Raw genomic sequence first — 24,434 nt, forward strand, 5'->3', positions numbered from 1 at the left:
CTTGGTACTTGCATGAGCGATCGGAGCAGGTAAGAGATGAAGAAAGAGGTGGGGAACCAGGAAAAGAGGCTACCAGGAAGAGTATCTCAAGTCAGCCTGTTAAAGTCTGGTCTGTTGCCACCACAAAGCTCCTTGAGAGAATTATCCAATTCTAGCAGATGCTCTTTAAAGTAATAAAATACCAAAAATGACAGAGCCACTGTAGCAGCAGATTTATTTCAGGTCTAAGACTCTAAAGGGAAAAAAATATTTTTAGCACATCCCAACTTTTGGTTGAAGAGCACCCACAAATGGAGTCAGCCTTAAATGTGCCCCACATCTTCAGGACAGTCACCTGGGAAATCTCTCTGATCAGGTTATAATTATATTTGCAGCCTGTTGAAAAACTAAAGCTTCTCAGAAGGTTCACTTTTTTTTTCCCTTTATCTTGGGCAATTATGCTAATGATCTTTTTGACAAGTCATTATTCACCTTGCTTAGCAACCAGCTTCCAAGCATGTATGCAGGCACCACGCTTAGATTTATAAACCGATACGAATTTGTCATAGTTGCACAGTTAACAAAGTGACTAATTATCAGATTAAATAAACTGTCCTACAGAACAAATATTAAGTCCTTTAAAAAACCCCACAGAAACAAACAGTACAGGCTTTGAGCAGGTGATTCAATGCTTTGTCCTTGCAAACTAGCAAGTCACCTGTTAATCAAGAGAATTTTATAAATTTATAAACACACAAAATTTGTATGAATTTATAAATAAACAGCCATCCTCAAACACCGTGTCCATCAGAAACACAGGGTCTGACACGATCTGAAGGCTGCCACCTGTCAGGGCAGCAGAATGATCAAGTGCCTTGCATGGGAGGCGTGGGCTCTCATTTGGTTTGAAAACGTGGGGTTGAGAATAGAGAAAAAGCAGTTAAAAAAATAGAAAGGATTCAAGGCACAGGCTGCAACAATGGATCTGGGGTGAGATTTCTTCAGACCTCCTGAGCATGACTTCGGGCACATTGCCTTGGGATGCACGGACCATGGCACCAGGATGCACCAACCCTCTGCCCCTGTGGAGCTCTGTTGACTTCAGGGAGGTTTTCAAGTGTGCACGTAAGTTCCCTTGCCAGGAGCCTACCGTCAGACTGGAGCCATGGGAACCTTCTCTCTTTCTAGACCTAAGCCCCCAGGTTTCTCTAGCTTTTTGGACTCACACTTTGAAAAGAACTATCTAGAATAGCTAGAAAATAAGCAGGCAAACAAACAGCAAAAGATTAAAATCACAGCACAGACTTCATACTGGGCAGCCCCATGCCAGTCAGTCGTTTCTGCAGGGGAATTAATCTATTATCCAAATACAAGCAGGAATTTAGTGATCGCCATCACTTCAGTAAACAGACACACAATGCAAGATATACACATCAACCTGCAATCAACATCTTCATGCCAACTTATTGACAAACTCATGAGAAAACCCTGTGGAATATTTTTTTCAGAAATTATTCTGAATTTAAGGACTGATTTCATGGGCAAGTGAACAGCAAGATCAGCAAATTTAGTCTGGAAGCTGGGTTTCTGCAAAGTCATCACTAAAGAACAAATCACATTTTGTGCACAGAGCCTGCATCCGTAATCATGTGAAAAAAAAAAAACAAACTTTGCTCCATGGTAAAGAAATTGGGATTATTCATGGGTGCACATTTATACCTGCCTCCTCTATCCACCCGTACCGGGTGCAAGGGTAAACATGCTTGCAGTGGATCAAGGTTAAAATACGTTGCACCAATCTTTGGAATGCAGGCCAAATTTCAACTCAGTTTGGATTCAGTGATAATTTCATCAGCTTGTTGGCATGACAGGAAAGCACACTATCAGATTGTAAAAGTCACCTAAATTTATGTAGATATTATTGTGTCTTTGATTGCTTACATCCTAAATTTCCATGATAAATCAATTAAAAATAGTACTGTCCATACAACAGGCTTTCTGACATTAAACCATTAAAACTGATACTCTAGATGTGATAAAAGCCTTTTAACAGAACTTCAGTGTTATAAAAGTATGTGAAAAGTGGTTTTCTATTAGCTTGCACATGACATTTATTCTCTTACCCTCCCTGTCTTTTGAAATACAGCACAACTCTTAACCTGATCATCATCAATACACAGCTCAAAGAACACAGGCATTTATGTAATGTTTTGGAGTATCTTACGTGTGTTGGAAGGTACAGGTCATACACAGATCCAGAGTCCACATCAATAGCATGAAAGCCTACTACTGAGCCATATATGACTTTCAATCTTTGTCCATTTTCAACGGTCAGGTCAACTGACAGTGGTTTGTGATGAAGTGAGGTAAAGGACTGGAAAAAGAAAAATACACTGTGTAACACAATAAAGCTGTTGGCTTACAGATCTACATATATGATCTTATGAACTTTCAAAACTCAAAAGGTAGCTATTTTGTTAAACAGTATGTTACATTTAAGGAGGTAAGTAGCCATCGTCTACTGTGTTACAGGGAAAGCTGAATAATTCCCCTGGGTTTTAAAACCCACCAGATTCTAGAAGTGCACTAAGCAAAACTCAGGCTGAGTACCATTCATGTTCAATTTCCTCCTTCTTTGAGGGAAATTGGCATCAATTTTGTGAACTCAAATGTACGTTTTGGCACAGTGCTGAAACAAGTTGTTCACCTCTAACAGAATCACGACTGTGACAGTTTTATGCCTGCCACCTCCCGTGCATGTCAAATGAGCTACGTTTTCTTTAAAAGAATACTCATTTTATCTTTAACTAGAAATAACTTACACAAAGCAACAAAAAGCCAAAGCAAAGAGTAGATGAGAGACGGTGCTCCATCTGAACCAGAGTGCGATTTCACTTACCTTAAAAGCCATGAATTTGTGATAAGGCTTTGGAGCCCAAGCATAAACTTCCACTGAGTTTTTCAAAGCAATTACAAGGAATTTGATTCTCTCATATTTTACTGTAATATATAAGAAGAACAATTCCTTAGGTACCAGACAGACACTTGAATCAAAGACCACCTCATCATATGAAATAATTTTAAGGGACTACTTGTTGAGGTAGACATTATCCAGCGAGAGAGACTAATGGATTCTGGACATCAATGTTTAACACCACCGATGACAATACTTTGACTGAAAACCTACAGTTCATTTATTCTTAGTAAAGCCACATGACTGTTGACAACATTTACATACTGTTTTTCATAAGATTTATGACAAAAATCCCAAGTTATTTTACTATAGTCAGAAAAAAAGGTTTTGACCCTGCCCCTAAACCAACCTACTTTTTTGTTGGTGAACACACACCAACGTTGCTGGTTGCGAACAAGCTACTTTTGGAGGAACGGAGGTTGTCCGCTGAACAATTCAGTTACACTGCAGGATGAATTTTCATTTCACTGTTTGTGTGTGGGGTGAAATCCCCATGTGCTAGTGTGGGTGAAGGACTCTCATGTTTCGGAGGTGAGTAAGCATTTAAGAGATGAGTAACTTCCCTAAGTTGATTAAGGTCACATTGGCCAATTGAGAATAAATGAAAAAATCATGCACTGAAAATTAAGGCCACTCTGTACAATGTGTTTTCTCCCTCTGCCAGAGACAAGCATTTGCTTTGGAAACAGAACATATACACCCCTCATTTTATATTCAGTTTGCTTGGCAGGGATTTTTAAAAGGTGCAGGTGTTACATTACTGAAATAAGGTTTAGTTCTGGTGGGAGAAGCCTTTGCTGCTTACAAAAGGAGCAATTCCACTTGCCAAACACACAGCAGGGTGCGAAGAGTGGATAAGGATGGACACTGCTCAGAAAATCTCACAGAGACAGAGAAAGAAAAACAAAACTGCACTCCACCAAAATGCAGAGCAGCACCATCCTCCTGTTCTCTTCTACCTGGAGAAATGGCTGTAAAACCAAAAGTCAAGATACAGGAAGCTTCACCAGGAGAAAAACAGCAGCAGCTGTTTTGTCAAAGCAGTAAGAGTGACTCGTCATATGTAAACACAGAAGTTCCTACCAAATGCTTGCCTGATTTTAACATAACTTTTACTTGTTTTTAAAAACCACACCAAACCCAAAGAAAAGCAACTGAACTGGAAGATGCGGGTGCTTAACAATGCACATCTGTTTCTTATTCTTTCTTGGATTTAGCCCTTGTCACTTTTAGAGCTGTGAAATAGAAAGGCAGAAAGATGTCAAGCAAGTGAGAGCCAGCGACCTTGCTGCCTCCCGCACTCCTGTGTATCACTTCTCTACTTAACTTTGGAAAAAGTGCCACCTTCATACACCATCTTTCACCAACGCAAATCTTGGTCTGTACATCACATGCCCTCATGCAGTTAAGTGACAGGAACTATCACAACACTGATTCATTTCCAAGAATGAACGGCCCAAAAGCCAAATAAAAGCAAAATGCTTTCTGAATTGCTGTGGTACTATTTCCAGTGTGTAAGTTTAAACAAAGGTATACTTCAGTCTTTTATGATCTAGAAACGGGGATGAACTATAGTGCATCCAATCTGATCTACTGATGGACATTCTACAAATAAGATTTACTAGCATTTTAATAGTCCAGTTTCTTAGCAGCTACTCAGGGCCAGAAGCGAAGCTGAATAGCATAGAGGTGGAAAACATCAATCTAATTAAAACCTTAAGTAGCTACAGAGCTGTTAAACTGTTGACTGAGCAACAGACCCAGGCTGGCACTCCCTTCTTCCAGCCATCACAGGGCATACCCATAACTGCTGCAAGAAGAGATGGTACCCGAAATGACAGGAGCAAAGCATCTATCATGTAAAACAAGGAGGTTTGAAAGAACTCTGGGATCTTGAAACAGAGCTGAAATAAAACGCTGGTGTCAGAAGACACAAAAGAATGGTAAAGCAGCTCTCCAAGGTGAAAACAGAGCCCTTACCGACTTTGTAGTGCACACAGCCCTCCAGGTCACCCACAGACACCCAGCCTTGCCGCTTCTCCACCTCTGGATCATTGCGCAGAATTTTATTTCTCAGCCATGATAAGTAATACACCCTCAGCTTATTCTTCTTCCCTGAAAAAACAAACCACCTGCTTTAACTCACTGAAATACAAACTCTCCCACACTTACAGAAAGGCAGTTTTGTGACCTTGAGTACAGCGGGTCTTTGAGCCTCATCAACATGAGAGAAGTGTGCAGCAGCAGAGAGGAAAAGCCCTGTGGGATGGTAACACACAGGAGGGAACTGGAACATGAGCAGTCCTGTGGCATTTGGCACCTTATGACTCAAGCTTCATGCAAGACTTTCATACCCAAGTAAAATTCTTCCCTCAGGCCAAAGAACAGGGTCCATAGAGATACATGTTTTATCAGTAATAATGACACTATCTGGCAGTTACTCTTTGACATGAAGAAAGGAACACAGTTATGGCCTACAATGGCCATTTTGAATGAATTACTCATTTAGTTCTAATTAACCGGCAATCTTCATCACAAGTAGCTGTTTCCTTTTGTATGCCTTTCCAGGTGAGAATTACTTTGTCATCTTTCATCTCAGTGTTTCTGTCCCTTTAGTTCATCAGTACATAGGGTCAACAGCAGCCTGGGATCACAGGTTAGTCTAAAGAGAAGGACTGTGTCATATAATCAACTGGGCCTGTCAATATTGGACAAATAGTTCTCACCATTGCCTACCACGATGAGTGTGGATTGAAGACAAGGAGCTGCCATTCCTTGCTGGACCTACATCTCTGCCCTTGTTATGGACTAAGTGTCCTTCAAGGCCACTGTCATCCATGGAAAATAAGAGTCTCGGTACCTTGCAGGGCAGAATCCAAGCTGTTTGTCAGCAGAGGCTGCAGATGCTTCTTTATTTAAGGTTTTCACAGTGCTTTTCATAGATGCTTTCACAATGTAGATAACTTTCATGTTACATGTTACTGCTCATAGACCTTTTTGAACATCATATTTGAAAAATCATGGCAGTCAGGTGAAGTTCCCAACGACTGGAAAAAGGGAAATATAACCCCTGTTTTCAAGAAGGGGAAAATGGATGACCCAAGGAACTACAGAGCAGTCAGTCTCACCTCTGTGCCTGGCAAAACCTTGGAGCAGATGCTCCTGGAAGGCATGCTAAGGCACATGAAAAACAACAAGGTGCTTGGTGACAGCCAGCATGGCTTCACTAAGGGGAAATCCTGTTCTATGATGGGGCTACAGAACTGATGGACAGGGGTGCAGCAGTTGATGTCATCTACCTGGACTTGTGCAAAGCGTTCGACACTGTCCCACACGACATCCTTGTCTCTAAATTGGAGAGACATCAATTTGATGGATGGACCACTCGGTGGATAAAGAACTGGCTGGATGGCTGCACACAAAGAGTTGAAGTCAATGGCTCAGTGTCCAGCTGGAGACCAGTAACGAGTGGTGTCCCTCAGGGATCGGTGTTGGGACCAGTCTTGTTCAACATCTTTGTCACTGACATGGACAGTGGGATTGAGTGCACCCTCAGCAAGTTTGCCAACGACACCAAGCTGTGTGGTTCAGTTCATACCCTGGAGGGAAGGAATGCCATCCAGAGGGACCTCGACACACTTGTGAGGTGGGCTGATGCCAACCTCATGAAGTTCAACCAAGCCAAGTGCAAGGTCCTACACCTGGGTCAGAGCAATCCCAGGCACAGCTACAGGCTGGGCAGAGGAGAGATTCAGAGCAGCCCTGCGGAGAAGGACTTGGGGGTGTTGGTCGATGAGAAACTGAACATGAGCCAGTTTCAGTGTGCGCTTGCAGCCCGGAAGCCAGCTGTGTGCAGGGCTGCATCAAAAGGAGCGTGACACCAGCAGGTCAAAGGAGGTGATCCTGCCCCTCTACTCTGCTCTCATGAGACCTCACCTGCAGTATTGTGTACAGTTCTGGCGTCCTCAACATAAGAATAACATGGAGCTGTTGGAATGAGGATGATCAGGGGCTGGAGCACCTTAACTATTACAACCTTAACTATTCTATGATTCTATTAACACAGAATGAGGTTATTTAATGATCTTTTAGTAGAATTGCACTTAGAGAGATGCTAACCCATCACAGAAACAAGCAGAGTGATGAACTATAACTTGCCTAGAACCAGTTCATTTTAAGGATATGAAACACTTTGCATTTACCACAAAACATTTTACACATTAACCAGGTACTGAAGTATCCTAAAGCCTCTCTGAAGTGAGAATGTAAATGTTAAAAATTCAGGAGAGTTTTCCTATTAACAAGAATAACTGTCCTGTGATTTTCTCTAAGAGGAAATTCCTCAACCTAGTTTATAACCTAATTCCTCTTTTTAATAGCTTCCAACCCCAATGCAGGTCAGATACTTTTAGACACTGAACTAACCTGATATAGTAATTAGCACATTGAGTCCTTCAAGAACATCCATTTGCTGGAATCGTCTCCTAGTAATCAGTGAATACACTCTTCCTTGTCCACTTCTGTCCAGCAGCCATAATCCATTCTCTGTTCCCACCAGTAAATTGACTCCTGTTGATACATGGGGAAAAAACACTGCATAAATCACCTAATGATTCAGAAGCCACTGAGTGCTCACTCTTTTGAGAACCAGTTCTTGTTTAGTCTCACTTAACAGTAGTTGATGATTTCTCTGTTGCTATGTGGATGACTTCCCAGAAACACGAAAAAAGGACCTCACCATTACAGTCTTTACCCAGCAGAACACTTACATGCTCATGTAACTTGAAAGATGAATAGTTCTGCTGAAGTCAATCTTGATTTAAACTAAAAGGAAAATGCTTTGCGAACTTGAACTTCTCAAAAGCCCCAGTCCGGCACCACTCCTCTGGCCACACAGGAAATCCAACTAAACCACCTAAGAGTCTCTACCAATAAAAACTCCCTCTTTCTCCAATACAATACTCAAAACACAGGACCAAACCTGTGGGAGGAAGGGCTGCTGCTACAAGAAAGAACAGTGGTTGTTTGAAAAGTCTGTATTTTGCCAGAATGCTCTCAAATGCCAAATTAAAGGAGTGAATCCAACTGCTCCCAAGGAAGCAAAGGCTCCAGTGGGTTGCTCACATCAGAGGATGTAAAAAACTGTGGCTGGTATGACAGCTATGTTTCCTAATCAACAGCTTCTAAAGAAATGACATGAAGTAAGTATCCTGCTGTAACAAGCAACCTCCTCTACTAGCAGTGCTCTGATGCTCAAAGTACTTGGTGCTCTTCAGCCTCAACATACATTTAATTACAGACCTTGACACACAGCTCCGTTCTTAATCTAAAATCTTGGACTCCTGCAAACTTACATTACACAAAGTCTGTGAAGCTGTACACTGGAAATCTACATTTCCTTTGGATTATGCTTCGTCCACTTCATTCATTTTCTATTCCAGACTCAAAAAGTGAGGAGGATTAAAAGGCTGGGTGAATCCCATAGAATACATCTGTTCTGAAGTAGAAGGATGGTCAAAACAACTCAAGAGCTAGTGTGAGACTGGGACAAGGTCTATAGTTATTGAAAACTAGCCTGACTACACTCACCTGGGTTTTACGCTGTGTGAGGCTGACTCTGTATAAAGGGTGATCCAGTGAGGTTCCAAGTAAGCACTGACAGCCAGAACCTGAGGGAACCAAGCTTTTGGAAAGACTGGTGCCAACCTGCTTCAGATTCTTGGAATACCTACCAAATGCCAGCAAAAGTCTGCAGGTTTGGATTGTTCACACAAGGTCAAAGGCTTAGTGTGATCAGCTGCTCTTGCATGCAGCTGAGACAGAAGTAACTATCATGAGCCGCATAAGCTACTGAAACGTTTGCAACTTCTGGCTCTTCCAACGAGTGCACTTTCATTTCGGTGCCTCATTTTCTCATTCTCATGCACAAAATCCTTTGCAACTGTAAGTCATCTCTTTGCTATTTTCTACCAGGAAGGCAATGTCACATGAGTGACACAAGCATCTACCCTGTGATCTGCTCCAGGACTTCCTGACAAGAGAAGTGCAACACAACTGTGAAATCTGCCTGGCACACGCTGCCAGCCTCTCCTGCTGCTGCCTCCCCTCCACAGGCATGCCCAAGTACTTCTGAGCTTACCCCACAAGGCAGCACAAAGGACCTCCGAATTGAATTTCTTCTTGTATTTACGAATTTCTGGACTGTCACTCTGGGGGCGAATATTCGTTGGGTTGACATTGACAATGGAGCCCTTCCGTGCATTTTCTCTCCTGACAGGCTCAGGTTTTGCACTAGATGCTAGAATGAAAGACACATGCAATTATGAAAAACGCAAGTGTTTGGCTACATCTCACCTGCTTATGGCAGGATGAAAGAAAACTGGGAGGGATGAGAAAACACCTCAGGAGCATTTCATAGCCAGAGGAAAAAAAACCCAAACAAAACACCACACATCTGGAAAATTCCTCAGGCATTCTTGAGTAAGCGCTGTGGTGACATGGCAGCAGAGTTCTGGAGGAAGGCTAAAAGCATCTCAATGGAAATTCACAGTGATGCAGAATTCCAGTTTCTGGAGATGTTACTGACAGCTTCCATTTTCAAGCAATATGCCCTGCCCACTCCAAACCAACCAACCAACCAACCAGGAAACCCCTAAACCCCGGGATACTCACGAGAACTACAGGAAGGTCCTACTGGACTGGTGGGAGGGGTGATTGGCAGAAGTCTAGGATCTATGAATGAAGTAAATGATGTTGTAGAGGATGTACTGCTCTTTGAAGGTGTGCTTTCAGTGCATGGAGTCTACAATGAAAAACAAGAGCTGCTTCAGGAAGGTGATGCTGGGGAGCAGACAGCACAGAGCAGTACAGTGCCTCTGAGGTTAGGAAGAAATGGCATGTGGCATACTCAGGCATGATGAACAGTTCTAAAGCAATAGGTACAGATTCAGTGACAAAAGAGGAGGCCTGAGCAGGGAGTTGTGTTGGGATGCTTAGCCAGGCACAGTACCGCACTGAAATAACCAGTACCCAGAAGAAGAGCATGTCAATCACTTCCCGCTCAAATCTCTTTACTGCAAGGAGGGCACTATTGCCTCAAGTAAGGCAGTTTAGGACACAACCCCTGACAGAGCTGTTTATTTGCCTTCAGTGACACACTTCAAGAGATGACTGTGCTTACAGCAGTGTTAAAGTCCCTTTGGGGCTCCCTTTGGTGCACTCCTATCTGACATATGGGTGGAAGAAAGCCACAGACAATGAGCAGAGGCAGAGTGCTGTGTTGCTGACATGACAGGTAAAGGACCAGAGGGCACAAGCCCCCTTCTAGCTTGTGTAAAAGGGGAGGAAAAAAGGAAGGAAAGAAAAACGAGCAGAGAGAGAGATGGAGGCAAACAAGTGGAACAATGAAATATGTACAGAAGCTCAAGATTTCTAATCCATCCCCTAGATAAAACTGTTAAGGAAAAGAAGGGATGTGGTGAAAAAACTCCATCATAAAAAGAGACAGGATAGATGGAGTTAAAAGGGACTTGATCTCAGGATCCTAAGGGCTGAAAGGCAATGATGGTACAACTGATTCAATCTGTAATTTATCTCTTACCTTATTCAGAGGTTTCTTCTGAGGTTCCTGGCTGGTCAGTGGCACTTTTGGTGGGTTCACAGAGGAGTCTGAAATCTGGCTTTGCTGAAGGAGGTCTGGCAGGAGATAGTTCTGGTTGTTTATGCTCCAGAGGCCTTCTTGGGTGCTAGAAATCTGCTTCCCTAAAATTGGATCCTGCACATGAGAACATACAGTTAAATTCTACATTTAGCATATGTCCAATTCAACTCCTGTTCATCAGACTCATTATTCATTATTTATTGCATATGGGGAGAGGGTGCTCTACATGATGGATCGTATAAAGACAAACCCTATGGAAAAGTTAAATTAAAGTCAATAAATACAAGTTTGTACCTGAGATATCAACACTGGGTTCCCACTTCTGAAGTTTTCCATGAATGTTCCCCATTTACATTACCATGACAGGTAAAGAAGCAACTTCATCCTCAGAGACACTTAAGACAGAATTAAGTTGCTTGTCCTAACATTACAGATCTGACCTCTGCCTGCCACAGGCAGAGGTACATCTTGGTTCTTGGCCTGTATTTAGTGAAAAGTCCCTTACCATTCCTTGCATTGCTACTTTCCATTTGCTGAGTTATGAAACCTTATTCTAGAATGATGATATTCAATTGCATCTAGTATCAGCATTTCCAGTACAATGATGTTTGGTGCTGCAACCTCCTTACAGGATCTCACCTTAGCTTCAAGGAAATACTTGTAAGCTATGTAAGGTTGAGGCACCACACAAGCTGTCTCCCCAGCAGCACAGAGTCAGAGGTTGGTTTCTGGGAATACATGGCCAAAAAGCTTTAAAAAGAAGAAAGATGGGATGCATGAAACAAGTGGTGTCCCAGATTGCGAGGACAGTGATCGGTCAGGGTACCTGAACACCACTGGCACTGGAACATAGAGTGACAGGAGACAAGCACTACACTACAGAATTGCTCCTGAATTACACTGAAGCAAAAAGCACTAAACTCAAGCAGCTTCTGGCTGGCTGAATTCAAGGCAAGTCTGTTCATTGTACTGACTTTGATAAACAGCCTCCTGAAATTGGATCAGCTTTTCTGAATGCTGGCCAAAATATGGGGGTGGGGAGTTAGAGAAAACTATCTCATTCTAAATAAGACATTTGCCTTTTAAAAGCCAAGTAATTAACTAAAAAAATCAAATTCATGCTCGAAGTATTTTACAGTTTAATTTAGATATAAAAACCCAAACCAAAACATACACATCTTTGTTTGAGATTAGGGAATCAAGCCAGCATGGGTTTTTTTTGTTCAGTTTTGAGTCAGATTCAGCTAAGCTGAATCAAACCCCCATTTGAATCATTTGGGCAATCAGTGGTTGGGAAGTCCAACCACTTCAAACCAGTTCATGCTGATGGCCAGCGAAAGGAATGCTTCCAACCTTAACTATTCTATGATTCTAAGGAGTCACTGAGACTCATGATGGCTGTGGTTGGTACAACAGATAGGGGAAAACGGACAGGAGTCTCCATGAGAAGAAGGGAGAAGACTGGAAGGCAGAGACCTTTGTGAGGAGGGGTGGCAGTCATCCCTCTGTTTCCCTCCTGCAATGTCCTCCCCCAAACCCACCAGAAATTGTGGCCTCCATTCTTTTCCAACCTCCCTAATCCTCAAGTCTGGGCCCCCAAAACCCCATCTTTCTCCTTTCCCTCAAGCAACCTATTTCCAGTGCCCAGATACCAGAGGAAAGGGGAAACACCAGAGTGGTTCTGCCACAGAGAAAAGGAAAAAAGCAAAAACCAAAACCAAACCAAACCAAAAAACCCAAACTGGCTCATGCCCCGTTTAAAATTCCTTCTCCAAAGCAGGGTCTTTCCTCCTCAAGGATGGTGAGACAAAGGCAAAGCAGGACTCCTTCCTCAGTCAGGAAGGATGCCCCTCTGGTCTGAAGTTCAGAAGTCACACCAGAGATAAAGAAAATTCCTTTTTGTTCCCAGCCCTGCCACAGCTCACAAAAGCAGCTCTGAGGAAAACACTGGCTTCATGGCAATTTGTTTTCTGTCTGTGAAACGAGAGTACGCTGAGTAATACATGAGAAGTGCTCTGATGCAGAGTGCAAGTCTTATTACTATAATTTTTTACAGTTTCCAACCACAAAGAACATTGTTCTGTTTTGTCTGTATTCATCTCTTCTGCACTAATATCTTTTTACAGGGGAAAATTCCCATGACTTAAAGTCTCTACTAGAAACTACAGATAAGAAGGAGCCACAATATGACATAGCAGAAGACATCTTTTGCTAAGCTATCGGGGAGAGATCAAGTGTTTTCCCTCTCTTCTGGTAATAGTTTAAGTAGTAAGAGATCATTCTCTAAATTGATATCAAAAATGTCAAGATTTTAAAAAGCAGCTACAATGCACATCACCAATAATCCACAGCACTGCTTTATGCAACCTGCCCAGTGCCTTCAAGAAATATGTTGACATCAGAAACTACTACCAGGTCAATAACAAGGACAAATAAAGAAGTGCAATTTCATACCTAAATGTGAGCATTTTTACAAATAGCACAAAATCTGAAACTATGCATTTTTTCAAGGCTTATAGCTATAATTTGCAATGACAGAGCAGGACTTCAGAGTGAAAATGCTGCTGAGGAGAAAAGGATACAGCATTTATCATGCACATTAATGATCTGACTCCCCCCCACTGTACCCACCCCCTTACAAATGGGCAAATTACCTTCTGTTCTCCAATGATGCTTTGGGGTTTCAGTTCAATTCCGTCTGGTACTCTTGTCCTTGAGAAATCTGCCACTCTGCTGCTTAGCAGTTGCCTGGTAACAAACTCCAATTAATGAGCAGAACTACTCTGGGGGGCTGGGGAGAGCCAACCCCTCCCACCCAAAAGTAAAAAACCCCATGTATACACATTCAAAAGTGAGCATCATTAACATTCACTGCTTACACTTACAGGTTCTTGAAAAAAAAGCAAGCTGATGAGTGTGTGGATGTGACTGAACGGACTTGAGCTCAAAGACCACTCAACACAGAGCAGGAAGCTCTTCTCCACCTCAATGGAGAGCATCCCTTTATGTCCCTGCATTTCATCCATCATTTTTCAGGCACTGCCTAGCTCAAGCAAGTGAGAGCTGGTCCCTGTCGTTGGTTGCTGTCATTTGAGAAGCATCTACCTCAAAACTTCTGTCTCCCCTCAGACACTACCCTGTGGGGTACAATTACAAGCCACCCTGCTCTCCAGAGAAAGAGCATCAGCTGCACTTGCAAGGGGGTATCAGGGACCTCTCTGACAGTGCCTACTGGGATAGGCTACGCTGGAATTTCATACTGTGAACCAGTTCCCAAAACATGGACATCCTCACGTACAAAAGAACCAAAACGTTGCCCAGTGCATATATAGACAGAAGAACCTAATTGCTGCTGGACTGGGTGGGGCCCAAAGCCCACCTACCCCAGGATCCTGTCTTTAAGAGTGACTAAAAGCATATACCTAAAGAAAGAGTAAGAAGGCAGCAAGCAGCTGTGCTGATACACTCCAGCATAGTATTGCTTCCTACACAAACCCTGGTATCTTTGCATTTTGAACGTTTTCACCCAAGTGAAACTACCTCAAACTTCCGTCATTGAGGCTCTGGCCCCATTTCTGTGAATTTCTACCCCATATTATTTATTTATTCCACTTGTGTATTTATATCCATTTCTTTATTACTGAAATTCATTTAAGCCTATTACATTTTCATCTCCTTTCCAGTAATTATAAAACTGACTTGATTCAGGATGCTGGTGTGAAAGGGCCTGCAGTGCCACGTGCCAATTGGAAGGACAGTGTAAAGATTTTTTTTGGTTTATTTGGTTGGGTTTTTGTGGGTTTGGCTGGTTGGGTTTTGGTGGGGGTTTCGATGGGTTTGGGTTTTTGTTTTTTATGTAAGTGTCTGTGTCTGGTTTGTTGGTTTTTTTTTAATGTTGCCCAGTGTGATAACAAAGGAGCTCTGGCAGAGAACAACCAACTTCAGATGGTTGTGAAAGAGCACAAGGTTTCGTGGACCTTTTTCATTCTTAATTTTTTGGTTTTGGCTCATGTCCTCCTTTCTATGGGAGGAGATGCAAATAACACATGTGGACTTCCAAAGGTAGTGATACCGCTCCTTAAAATCATTACAGCATGCAAGGATCACAGCAATCTCACACACAGCAAATTCATTGCTGCAGGGCAAACCCATACTTCTATGTAGAGTCTTTCTGAGGTCTAGGATGAATTCAATGACCTAGAGTGAATAAAACTTTTTACAGATCACAGTAAGGTGGTTTGGAAGAGGAGCAGTAAGGAAATAAAGGCAATACAGCAAAAAGACAACTCCCTCCTCATCCCTCAGCTTTGAAAATGAACTTCAGAAATGCAAATCAGGAGCATATGCAGGCACAAAAACCACTGCCTTCTTCAGAGCAGCACAGGAGAAAGGACTGGTACCAAGCCAGTGCAAATAGCTCGCCAATAGTGCTACAAATCTGTGCACCTCTTCCTAAAGACTGACAAAATTGCGTGTGCAATGATGCCAGAGGAGCAAGAGCCCCACTGAAGAGAGATCTGTGGCCTGTGATGCACTTCAAAGTAAATCCTAGAACTTGAATTAAGTTTCTTTGCAAGAAAATTAGAAGTTTCATTCATCAATACTAAAAAATAATTCTATTTGCTGTTCCAAACAGTGGGACTGGCCAGCTGATCCCCGACTCTTTCACCTGGACCAGCGAGCTACTCACACTCCATTATTTCTCAGCAGAACACAGGTTTGCATGACAGGTAAAACACCACAAGATGTCAGTCACAAAATCAACATGAGAAACTGGAAAGGGGGAGAGAAACAGCCCTGGTGAAGGAATCAGCTTTTTAGTGGTAATTATTTCTCCCAGAGTGAACAGACTACCTGCATACAAGGGTCATGTTTGCCTTGGTTTTTTCACTGTAACCTGTGTTTAGCATGAAGGGGTAGAGTTTTTCTTCGCTCTCCTTTTTTTATTTTCAGAAATTCATTAAACATAGATCAATGTGAAGCAATCCCTATAAAAGCACTACCTACTGACATTCAGTTAAAACGAGACATTTCCTCATTGTCCCAGGGCAGCAAGTCATCAAAGCTAATTACACTGCATACATCTGACGGAGCAAACATTTACCCCCGGGAGTTCATTACAGTGCAATTAAACTGCTTAATTACAACTGACATAAATGATTGATATTAACTTCAGAGGGAGGTAGGATGCATGTATGCCAACTTCCTCCAGATATTTAGAAATGTGTAACGCAAAGGAAGAAAATAATAATTAAAAGAAAGACACCAAGCAAACCTCGTGTGGTTCACGTCATCCTCATCGCTGCTGCTGACTTCATCACTTGATGAAGAATAGTCTGCTGCTTTTAAGAATGAGTTAGAGCTGTCCTTCACCTTGGCAAAGGAGGGTGGACTCTGCATATAGAAAACTCAGCTGACATTTTTTCTCATGAAGAACTCATCGCTAAACAGCATGTGCAGTATTTTATTGCCCCAAATATAATTACTGTCACTTCCACACCACACAGCTTTACTAGAAAGTTGGTGCTTTTCCTGGTCCATCACAAGTGGGTGTTTCACACAGGAATAAAACACATGATTTTCCCAAAAGTTGAAAGGTGACTAACTTCAGTCAGTATGTTATTTTGCATCTCAAACATTTATGATCCAATCTCTGCACTTTGCAGGAGCACAGAAGTACTTCCTTTCTCGCACAAGAAAAGCAGTGCTCTGCACTAGCACTAAAGGATTACAGCAGCTTGAGTTTTGTTCCAGCCCTGGACTACCTTGAAGGTTGTGGGGCCATGCCTGAGCCCAGGCTGTGCCTGCACAGACCAGGTACAGAGGAGCTTTAGGCTGGAAAGGCAACACCAGCACAGCCATGGCTCACAACCACAGGGCAGTCAGACACCCCAGTCCTACAGAAATCCATGTATAGGCCTCCCACACTATTGGCAATGGCTTAAGCTCAGAGTCTTCTTCAGACCTCCAGTCCCTCACAAGCCAGGAGGAGCTGGGGACCCCAGTAAGCCGCAGCTGTCCCCTGCTGCCCCACTCTGCAACCCCTGGAGCCACCCAGGCCTGCCTGTGAAGTTTTAAAATGCCAAGCATCCCACATGTGAGCTCGAACATCCTGTGTATGAGCTCTTGCACAAGGCACCACGGGCTCCGGTTGTCCAATAGGCATCTCCCCCTCCTCACCCCAAACACCAAAGATAAGAAATGCCTCAGTAAATAAGAAAGAGAAATAGCAATCATTCCTTTCGATCAGCAAACAGACCCAGGACAATCTTGAGTGTGTCACAGAGTGGCAGCACATATTCCAGGGAGTTACACACCGGATATTTGCACAAGCCACTGGCATGGTCTTGACTGCGTGACAACTGATCAATGACCTCCTGAAATATTAAAGACAGACCCTTCCCTTCTAAAGATTTATGATCAGACAAGTTCAGGAAAAGCGAACTCTGATGATGACCTGGGCTGGACACAAGTCAGCCATGGACCCGTTAACACAGCAGTAAACCCGAGCCAGTCCCACACAGCCTCTCAGGTGGACTCATTAGCGAGCAAACTCCAGCACCAACCAAGGAGCTGTCTGCACAGACATACCATCACTGAAAATGATGAGCAAAAATATCATGGATTTAAAAGAACCTACTGCAACGTGGCCCGGATGAGAAACTTTTTCAGGCTTCTTCTGCAGCTGCAAATGGTTCTGGGACAAAGCGTTCTCTGCCTTGGCTGGTCCTGCATTCCCTGGGAAAACAGGAAAAAGTGTATTTTTTTTCAGTGCATGTGTAGCAGGGTGAGAGAAGGGACCAATAAGACTTGTTTCCCTGTGGTTCTGGATGCTACAATATTATGTATATATACTGGTACTGATGTAGTTTAATGCTGCGAGAGCAAGACAAGAAAACCAAACCCTTGGCAACATACTCCCAATGAGCACCAGTTCTACAGACTGGAAGGCAGCTTGCAAGGCAAAAGGGTGAGGACATGCTAATCCCCGACTCTGGTCCTCTTTCTGAGGGGAGACAGCTCATCGTATTAGCAACTGCTACTCATATTCCAGCATTAAAGGTGACTGCAGACAGGCGGGTCAGGGAGAGGATGCAGGAGCCTGGGCCCCAGCTGCACATACTCATGAGTTAACAGATGTGCTGCTGAGATTTGGCTTTCATAAAACTGCTGCACAAAACCAGTTTGATTCTCCAAACCCAACTGGACTGAGGGCAAACAGTGGCATTAGACTCCACTCATGAGCATGGGAGGGTCAAGCTAAAAGCAGATGAGGATTCACCACTTCCCATGGCAACACAGGGAGAACCACCTTGCAGTCCCTGCTTCCCTTTGAGCACACAGCATCACTTCTCAGCTCCCACTTCCACTCTGCCTGTGGGGAAGTAGGTAACAACAGCCCTCATCTGCAGAGAGCTGCCCCTGCCGTGAGCCAACTCAATGGCAGTGGGTACCTTGTGACACTGTGCCCAGGGTCAGGTGCTGGTGGCACTACACTTCCCTCCCTGGTGGCATGGGGACCTACACTTGCCACCATGCCTGGACAGCTACTGAACACCCAAGCAAACAAGACTAGAAGAGCTGGAGTCCATCTGCATGTGCTGATGCCATGTTAGGAGGGATGCTTGCAAGTAATGAAGTGAATCTTGCCTTTCAATAACCCCACTACCCACAGAGCTACCTGGGAAGAGCAAAAGTTGCCTTAAAGAGATACTGTCTGCTGTGCACAATTCCTGATACAAGCAGATGTACCCTCACCCTCCACTGGGACACACTAGCCAGCTCAAAGTCTACTTTGTTCAGCAATTTCTCCTTTCCCACCACTACCAACAGGACTCCTTGCAAGTTAAAGAGGAAGAATTGAAGCTCACACAAATTCAGATTTGTGTTTGATAATTTAGATCGGTTTATCACAATGGCTTCATGTACTCATGCAGTTTTCAAAGCTTTTAAACTTTAGAACTCCTTACTGGTCAATGAGTACCTTAGCGACTCAGCAGAAATATTAGCTTTAAAGTATTTATAGGCCTTTCCTGCCCAATTCATTATCCCTGCGGGTTTGGGAAAGCAACTAACTCTTTCTGGAACACCATATGTCAGAACTAACTGTAATTTAATGACACTTAAGAACCCAAGGAGACAGTTTAAACCACAGGGGAGGTTTTCTATTTTTTCCATTGCTGGTGAGGTTTTCATTTCCCCATGCCAAAATAGCACAGGAGTTACACATCACGCAGACACTGCAAAGTTGAGCTGGGCTGCTGCATGTTGCTCATCTCTATGCTGTTATTCAAACACAAAATGACATAAGAGCAAAAAGAAACAAAACCCAAGCAGTTTAAATGTGTTTTTGGTTTCTCTTGAAGCAAAGCTTCCTATTCTGCGTAGTTAGTGAAAGCAAAACTGGCTCTACTGTGTAAGTGTCATAAATAAGTAATTTGTTCTTCATTTATCAAGGGCTTGTAAATTAACAGTGTGAGCCTCAGTTTAAAAATAAATTACCTCAGCAGCTCACTGGTGTAGTTTCAGAACACTTTTAGCATCCACCCTGCTCTGAGTTGAACTTGATTCCCCATGTACCCCATCTTTAGCAGTCAAGCTGGAGGAAAAGCATTGCAACATACCACTGTGCTTGCAAGGAGCTATGGAAGAAGTTGCCCTACAGTTGACCCACAGAAAACACCCTTAGGAGTAACAAGAGAGGAACAAAGCTATCCACTTCTGCTCCATGTCCCCATCCGCCACAATCTCCTGTCATCTCTGAGGAGCCAGTGTTTGTACAGGAAAAATTCTGCACAACCATGAGCAAGCCCACTGTGTTCCTACACCACTACCAGTGATACCAAGAAAGCCTACAGTGCTGCATCCTTCTTCAATTTGATGTGGGTATCTCTACCTTTTAACTTCATTTGTCTTTCTTTTCAGTCCCACTATCGTTCTGCAAATAAAAAAACTATTGGAGGAATGCAGCATAAGGTGCTGTGGAGTCTCACACTTCCTTCAGCCAATGCATTATTAGAGTACAGAAATATCAGTGTACATAAACTGCTCATCTGTATCATCCTATCAAGTGGGCAATGCAAAAAAGCAACATATGGTTATGCAGAAAGTGCCAGTGGGTGAACCCTGGCATACATCTGTAATGTTGGCTCTGCTGAGTTTCAGTGGTGTCAGTAAGTGGAACAGAACTGATATTTGTCAATTCTTCATTGAGGCAATTCAGATTTCCTATATGGAAATATGTTCACTGTTACTTTCTGACTCAAAAGAAGAAGTACTTATGTTTTAAGAACATGGAACCACAAAATCCAGAGGGCTTTCAAAAACCCACCATCAGAAGACATCGTTAAGAAAAATACCCCATTTGTAATGCAGCACTTGACAACCTGCTGAAGCCTGTTTCATCCGATAGGAATTTTACACATTTAGACTGATGGATTTTTGACTTAGGAGTCACCTGAGGTTGACCAGCTGCTCTGATGAGATCCCATCTCCCACTCCTTGTTGCCAGAAGTGCTGCTGCTGCTGTTTAGCTTCAGAGCATGTCCCCCGGGAGATGACTGATGAGTGTTACTAAACATAAAGACAAAAAGCAGATGAGAGTACCTTGCATGCAGGACCACAGACTGGAATGGACCTTCTAAGCCACTGAATTGAGTTCCCTGCTTCTACTGCATGGTATAATACTCCTGATAAACATAAATTTCATATCCATTGCTGCTGCAAGCAGGGCCACCCAGTAGAGAGAAGATGATGGAAGGAAAGATCTCTGTGCAGTCATTCTGGGAGATTACAGAGACTCCTAAGTGATTACAAAATATCCTACTACATGTACTCCTCCCTTGGCCTCTTCACATTTGTGTCACTCCTGATTCCAACATCTCATGGCTTTTACAAATAAACAAACATGCTCCAGTACTCTACTACAAGATATATTGTCATCTACTTATCAATGGAGAAAGGAATGCATTGAACATAATGCATTGGACCAATGCATTACTTGCATGGTTCTTTTCTGCTTTGCCTCACAGAATTTCTAAGTATTTAGGGCTTGACTTCAATTGAAAATTATTTAGACACCTCTGACTCTGGCTCATCAGAAGCGCTACACATTGTTTTGTTATGTCAGCTAAATCTGCTTCACTTTCAAGTCTCTCCAACCCTAGTTTCTCACAGCATTATCTCCCCTTGGTAGACATCCAATAGGGGCTACCCTTTATTGATAAGCTCTCTGCATTCTTGGCATTTTCTCCTGGGATATGAAAATAGTCTGCTTTAAGGGCAGACTGCCAAAATAGTGAAGATACATCTACAGACAGCTTGTTCAAGCTACTACCAGGTAAAACAAAGCTGCAAGCTTCACTTGCTGAGACTGCCTATACAGGCAGCTGGCGCCAGACCCCTACCTGCTGAAGTATCCAGGCACCTAACTCCCTTTTGAAACCAATGGCACTGGTGCAGATGCAGAACATCTGCAAGAGCATCCAGGCAGCCCTGACCAGCATCACTCCCACCTGCCATCGCCAGTGTCTAGGTTAGGATCTCAAGTAACCTGCACCTTCAGCAGCCAGCTGCTCTAATGTGAAGGGAAAGTAAAGCATCACCAAATCTCAAGTTCAATGAATGCCCAACACACTGCCCGTTAACTAGGAAACAGATGCACAGCTTGCATCCAACATGCTCAGGCATGCCAAACAGGCTAAGCCAAATGAAATAACTCATTGCAGGGATTATTACAGCTGTTAGATGGAACAGCTCTCGTATGTTAAAAATACTGCTTTCCAGTGGATGACGGAACAAACTTGCGTGTAAAGGAGGAGAAGGTCTAAGAGAATTTTCTCTTTACATCAGTTATGTCAATCATTAGAAGGAAGCTGGCTTAGACACTTCCTTCAGGTTTAAGATCACAAAGTTTAGTTAGTTATTTTTGTGAACAAACTAACACAGAAGACAAAATATTTTTATCTGCTTACCAAACGATGTATGAACTCATGTCAGTTTTCCTGCCACTGAGGTTATGGCTTCATTTTTTAATTAACTTGCTTTACTTTTCCTAGTGACAGTAAATCAGCATTGGTATAAGCATAAAATACTGAAGAGCTTACCTTGAAAGACATCTCTGATGGCCAGGCTGGTCCCTGCTGTAAAATTTAGAGGTTGTCCTTTCTGGAACCTTAAGGATTTAACAGAATGTTTTAAGGTTGCTACTGATATTTTACACTCAGTTAATAAACCTAATGCTTACTCTGTACCAGTGCAAAAATAAGACTAACGAACATAAATTAATAATGCTACAGTGGGACCTGTGGAGAAGTCTTCCATGTTATCAACACTGGAAGCTGCAAGTCAGCAGTAGGTGCTTCTAATTTGCGCCAAGCCTGTGCAATCTATCGGGGTGCAGACTGCAAGAGGTTTGCACCTTTCCTTAGAGTCAGCATTATTCTTGCTCAATATTTAAAGCAGACAAGGAAAAGCATCTGCAGTCATTTAATGCAGCTTTCCCTAGGTGGTGGATTACCAGTGTTGCTATCAAAGGGCTGGGGGAAGAGACACACAGAAACATTCCCCAGCTGCAAAGTAATAAAATGAATACATACACACATGCACATACATATCCCCACACAAATATGCTTGTACTTGTTCTTAACAGTTCTATTAAAAAGAGAAATACCCCGCCACCTGAACTACACAAAATAAGGAGCTTTTCTGCAACAAGCCAGATTTTTCACAGGCAGGTACAAATATTTACATGGTCTAACAGAAGAAGTGTATCTGCACTTGCAGATCCTGCTGATATTATAGACATACACTCAAAATATTGGCCTGCTTATGAATTCATCTCTTTCCAGATTACTAAGTTAATGTACAAGCAATGGGATTTTTATTGAGTTTCATAAAGTGCAAAGGATGGATCCTACATAGTGCAGGGGAACTGAGTGGAGTGCTATTAACCACCAACAGTACCAAACACCCAGAGTTTCACATACCTTTGGGGGTTGTTCTTCACTTTGACTGATGCTCCAGAATACATCATCCTGTACAGGGCTGAGTGGTGTCGTCACCATATCTGACAGTGAACTGCTGTGGTACACATCCTTACTAGCCCGGAAATTTTCACACTTGAAACAAATGAAATACATATTGCCTGCGTTTAAAAGGTATCTTCAAAGATATCAAATTGGAGTGTTAGGATAGCAAACGCCCTAACCACAGTGAGGGTGAGGGGAGGAGGTGAGAAAAAAAAACAACAGACCACTTCCTTACAAAGTCTTTGTGCCAAGAGAACAAGCAGCGTAAAACCAAAACTAGAATACTCAACATTGGTCCTTTGATTTTTTTCTGTATTTAAAGGAAGAAAAAGGAAAACAAACAAAAGGGAACGAAAGATCCCTTAAACTCTACACACTAATGATCGATTACACTGGCATCTCCCAAAGGGGAAGAAAGGCAGAGAGCTAAAAATGTCAACTGAATGTACTGATCCTCCCCAAGATGAGAAATTCTTTGGACACAAGACTGAGATGGAACACACAGGAAAGCTGTGTGAGCTGGGCCCATCTTGAAGGATTCCTATGCCAGAACCAACTGGATGTTACAGAAATTAACAAATATTAGAGAAATGCCTGAAGCTCCACCACTTTGTGCTCTATCTTGTTAGACCTCCCACGCAAGGGAGCTCTCTGAGAAGCACCTCTCAAATGCATGGCAAGAGCACCATCCCCACCACTTGCAAGCCTAAGGAAGAGGCTAGCAATTTTTGTCCGAGCCAAAGTTCAAACTGTTGTGTCCCAGCTGAGTTCCTGCAGCTCAGATCAGAGGCAGATGCAGTTCAGTTCCACCAAAGAATGACTCAAATTGATTTATCAGCCCAAGTCTATAAAATTCTCCAGTTCTCCAGTCTTAAAAACTAAAACACAATAACTGAGAATTGCACACAACTTTTCAGTAATATAATATTGTTATGAACTCCCTATGGCTCTACAAAACTAATTACTTAATGGGAACAATGTTCAAAATCACCTAAATATTGACAGGTAGTAACTCTAAAATCAATCTAAGATGCCAAACATCCATTCAAACATCCCACCACCACCTCCCAGACCAGCACTGCAAAGTCAACTGCCAAAAAACAGTCCTGAGTTCACCTAGTTAAATATTCAGGTGCTTTTTCTACCTTTTGGGGACAATATGCTGTCTTGACTCCCCTTACAGAAAAGAGCTTTTTCAGCAGTTATAACATCCCATAATCCATGTCCTTTTATTTTGTCAAAGCTACTTTTTTTGTCCAACATGATTATCACTAATAATAGCTTTTAGTTAACCAGAATTATTTCAACAGCAAAGTGTTCCCCTGAAACAATTCATCGTGGGTATAGAAACGGGTTTTACAGCAAGTGTATTATTATCAGATTATAGGAAGATTTTTTTCCTTCCCACTTTTTCGACAAGGTACTTACATTTCTTGCTAAATTCCAGCTTTTGAGTCCTGCAGACTACCAAAAAACTGTTTGTGCTTAAAAGCATGGATGAGCTTTGTTGAATCATGATATAAGAGTCTGTGAATTCCAACTCTGGAGATAGTACCCACATACCCTATTTGGGCAGAGAGAGACCAGTACACTGGTTCCATGTGAAGCCAAGAAGCGACATCTGCTTTTGGGATGATTACTGTAAGAACTACAAGTCTTTGCAATTCCACAGCAAGCAAAAACCATCTCAGATAACCCTCAAAACCATAATGTTTCATACTGCCCTTAAGTTTTACAGATAAAATAATTGGGGGTGGGGGGGTGGGGTGGTGAAGAGAGGAGCTGTGTGTTA

General features: G+C 42.7%; 1 protein-coding gene across 6 annotated transcripts in view; it reads right to left on the reverse strand.

Annotated features, from left to right (window-relative positions):
* NRK (Nik related kinase) overlaps positions 1–24,434 on the reverse strand; it is a 98,816-nt gene that overhangs the window by 16,370 nt on the left and 58,012 nt on the right. For 2 of the 6 annotated variants that reach the window (XM_062613295.1, XM_062613292.1), the window contains 13 exons: positions 22,601–22,732; positions 21,719–21,786; positions 20,071–20,186; positions 17,254–17,351; positions 15,889–16,007; positions 13,268–13,361; positions 10,554–10,727; positions 9,626–9,755; positions 9,093–9,251; positions 7,379–7,522; positions 4,934–5,068; positions 2,879–2,979; positions 2,204–2,353 (listed from right to left, as the gene is read on the reverse strand). In XM_062613295.1, the coding sequence (XP_062469279.1) occupies positions 2,204–2,353; positions 2,879–2,979; positions 4,934–5,068; positions 7,379–7,522; positions 9,093–9,251; positions 9,626–9,755; positions 10,554–10,727; positions 13,268–13,361; positions 15,889–16,007; positions 17,254–17,351; positions 20,071–20,186; positions 21,719–21,786; positions 22,601–22,732 (1,620 nt within the window). The other 4 variants (XM_062613296.1, XM_062613297.1, XM_062613293.1 and 1 more) reach the window with 4 other exon arrangements.

Source organism: Pezoporus occidentalis, unplaced genomic scaffold (genome assembly GCF_034315485.1).
Source record: "Pezoporus occidentalis ecotype Australia unplaced genomic scaffold, CSIRO_AGI_Poc_V1 ctg165, whole genome shotgun sequence".
In the NCBI taxonomy this organism is placed as follows: Eukaryota; Metazoa; Chordata; class Aves; order Psittaciformes; family Psittacidae; genus Pezoporus; species Pezoporus occidentalis.